This window comes from Priapulus caudatus, unplaced genomic scaffold (assembly GCF_000485595.1).
Source record: "Priapulus caudatus unplaced genomic scaffold, Priapulus_caudatus-5.0.1 Scaffold413, whole genome shotgun sequence".
In the NCBI taxonomy this organism is placed as follows: Eukaryota; Metazoa; Priapulida; class Priapulimorpha; order Priapulimorphida; family Priapulidae; genus Priapulus; species Priapulus caudatus.
Window position 1 is genome coordinate 86,053 of NW_014577474.1, and position 2,922 is coordinate 88,974.

The 2,922-nt window shown below is 44.9% G+C and overlaps 1 protein-coding gene across 1 annotated transcript; it reads right to left on the minus strand.

Moving 5' to 3' along the window:
• Nucleotides 1–714: 714 nt before the first annotated feature.
• On the minus strand, nucleotides 715–2,526 carry LOC106810144 (uncharacterized protein K02A2.6-like). The gene has a single exon (XM_014813424.1). It carries the CDS (start codon nucleotides 2,524–2,526, stop codon nucleotides 715–717), a length of 1,812 nt encoding a protein of 603 aa, XP_014668910.1.
• Between the last annotated feature and the right edge of the window lie 396 nt (nucleotides 2,527–2,922).

Sequence of the window (2,922 nt, forward strand, 5' to 3'; positions counted from 1 at the left end):
TTTATTCCCACCGTGACGTGTTGCATATACAATAGTGTCATAGATCACGTGTTCGTAAACGAATACAGAAAGTAAAGCATAACATACTAACTACACTACATTCCTCCTCTACTTGGATTAAAAATTATATTCGTCTGCGTCAACTTTAGACTCATTTCAGTATCTGTATATTATAGACACATCGGCTAAACTGGACTTCGAATGAAAACTTTTATGCGTTAACCAAACTTGTTCATCAGTTAAACATTTGAAAACAGTAATCTCTACACTAGTAGTAAGTCACAATATAAAATCAATTTCTTTAACAAACAGCTATGTTTTAACCTACAGCTCCTAACGTCGTCTGTAAGTTACAACGAATCTAAATATGCATAACAAACTCTTTGAAACGCGCAGGCGCTTGCTTGGTACGTGTAGAGCGTCTTACGTTCCCCTCTGCGTTGTCGCGTAGAGCATCGTGTGGTTCGTCCAATGGTAACTCCACCATTGCTTCATCATCCATTTCTTCTCCATTCGCGACTGGATGTACGCGTTTGAACTTCGAAAGATTGCATGTTATCTCATGATCTCCCCGCTTAGCTGTTACCATGCTCCCTTTTCGATTCTGCACCTTGTATGGTCGTGGATCGTACGGTGTAGACAGCTTATTTGACTTTTGCTGCTTCACTATCATATGACCGTATCACCGATTTGAATTCTACTTTATCTTGCATGTTATTTGTAGTCAGCATAGGACTTCATCTTGTCCTTCCTCCGCTTATCGACTGCACGAATATCTCGAGCTTTCCTGTCTCCCTGAAGGTTAGTTTCTGGTAGTTGTACCTTCATCTTTCGGTTGTTGAGAGCTTCTGCTGGTGACATCCCAATGCTCGAGTGCGGCGTCGCTCGATATTGACGAAGAAATCGAACTAAATCGCTCTTCCAATTTCGACCTTCGATGTTAGACACTCGGATTGTCTTATTTAGTGTTTTCATGAATCGTTCAGCTTCTCCATTTGCCTGTGGCCACAACGGTGTAATACGTCGATGATGAAATCCCAACTCTTCTGCAAACGATGAGAATTCTGCACCATTAAACGGCGGTCCGTTGTCGGTTTTCACTGTGTCTGGTATACCTTGCCTGGCAAATATGCTATCTAGTTTAAGAATTGTGGCCTTCGATGATGTACTTGTCACCAGCTCTACCTCTGGAAACCTACTGTACTCATCTACCACTACTAGCAAGTATTCTCCCGTCGGAAATGGACCGGCAAAATCTACTGCCACTTCTTTCCATGGTCCGCAAGGTAGTGTTGTCATCTTGAGAGGTTCTGGTCCTTCTGCGTTGTTGGCGGTAGCAGCTTGGCATGGCAAACACTGCTTAATTCGCTCTTCCACCAAACGATCTATACCCGGAAACCAAACCTTCTCGCGTAACAAGCTCTTGGTCTTGACGACACCTTGATGTCCGACGTGGGCCAATTCGATTGCTTGCTGACGTAACGAAACCGGCAACACAATGCGTGTGTTCCTCAGCACCAAGCCATTAAAGACTGCTAACTCATCCTTCACTGTCAGATATGGAACAAGTTCCTCATCTGCCCAGTGTCCATGTTCAATTGCACGGATTAGTCTCTGTAGTACCGGATCTCTCAAAGCATGTTCCTCTACGTCTCTCACAGTGAGTGCCTTGGGCACACTGTTTGTACACACGTAATTTATATAGTCTTCGGCCGCGTCTGTCGCTGCTGGTTGATCCGGATGCCTACTCATGTAGTCAGCAGGATTTTCGTCGTCTTTTCCTGGACGGTAGCTGAGAGTATACTTATACGGTAACAACCGTAACCTCCATCGGTCAATCCTGGCAGATGCTTGCTTATGACTGGCAACTAACTCAATCAGCGGCTTGTGGTCTGTTATAATATCGAATTCACTCCCATACAGATAGAGATGAAAGTGTTCAGCACCCCATACTACTGCTAGCATTTCTCGTTCTGTTTGTGAATATCGCTGTTCAACACTAGATAGTGCTCGGCTAGCAAAACTAACGACTTTCCCGCCTTGGCATAACATGGGGGCTACGCCTACTGGACTTGCGTCTACTACCACTTCTGAACGCTTGGTTGGATCAAAATACTCCTCTTTGCACACGCTGGTCAGTTTATGCTTGAGGTCATCAAGTGCTTTCTGTTGCACACATGTCCACTCCCATTGAGCACCTTTATGTGTTAGTTCACGGAGTGCAGACGTCACATCAGAATAATTTGGTATAAACCTGGATACATATTGTGCCATCCCTAGTAGCGATCTGACTTCACTTGCGCTCTGGGGTACACTAGCATTTACGATACCAGATATCTTCCTAGCATCGGCAGCGATCCCGTCCCTGCTGAAAATGTGTCTGTAGAAAGTAACTTGTTTCTGTCCAAACCTGCATTTGTCCTTATTCAGCTTTAAGTTGGCTTGTTCAAGTCGCTCTAGTACCGCTTTCAGGTTTTTGTCGTGCGATTCTTGGGTTTGTCCATACACAATGATGTCATCTGACATGTTTTTGCATCCCTTTAATCCAATCCTTACACTCATCGACATTGGCTCGCACAATAATTTCTAACTACATAGCAGTGATATTTGCCAGACAAACAAGTCCGTTTGTGTAGTTATAGACCGTTGAACTCTCTACTGAAGACGCCAGGCATACGCGCGTAGCCAATCTAAAAAGCTCATCGCCCCTTCAAGGAGAAGAGCAAAACTCGCTCGAAGCAGCGCGAGACACAGTGCGATAACCTGATAGCGTTACACTGCCACAAGGGCTACACCACGCTTCCCCCCCACCCACCCCTCTGTAGATCCATTGAGTAACCGATACTAGTTTCTCAAGTGCTGCGTCTGCGCGCGCACTCCTGGTCCACTCTGCGGTTTCTCTCTAATAATAATCACAAGAAA

What these genes read in the sequence shown, in the direction of transcription:
- LOC106810144 (XM_014813424.1), bottom strand. Translation starts at nt 2,526, where the DNA reads ATGTCAGATGACATCATTGTGTATGGACAAACCCAAGAATCGCACGAC.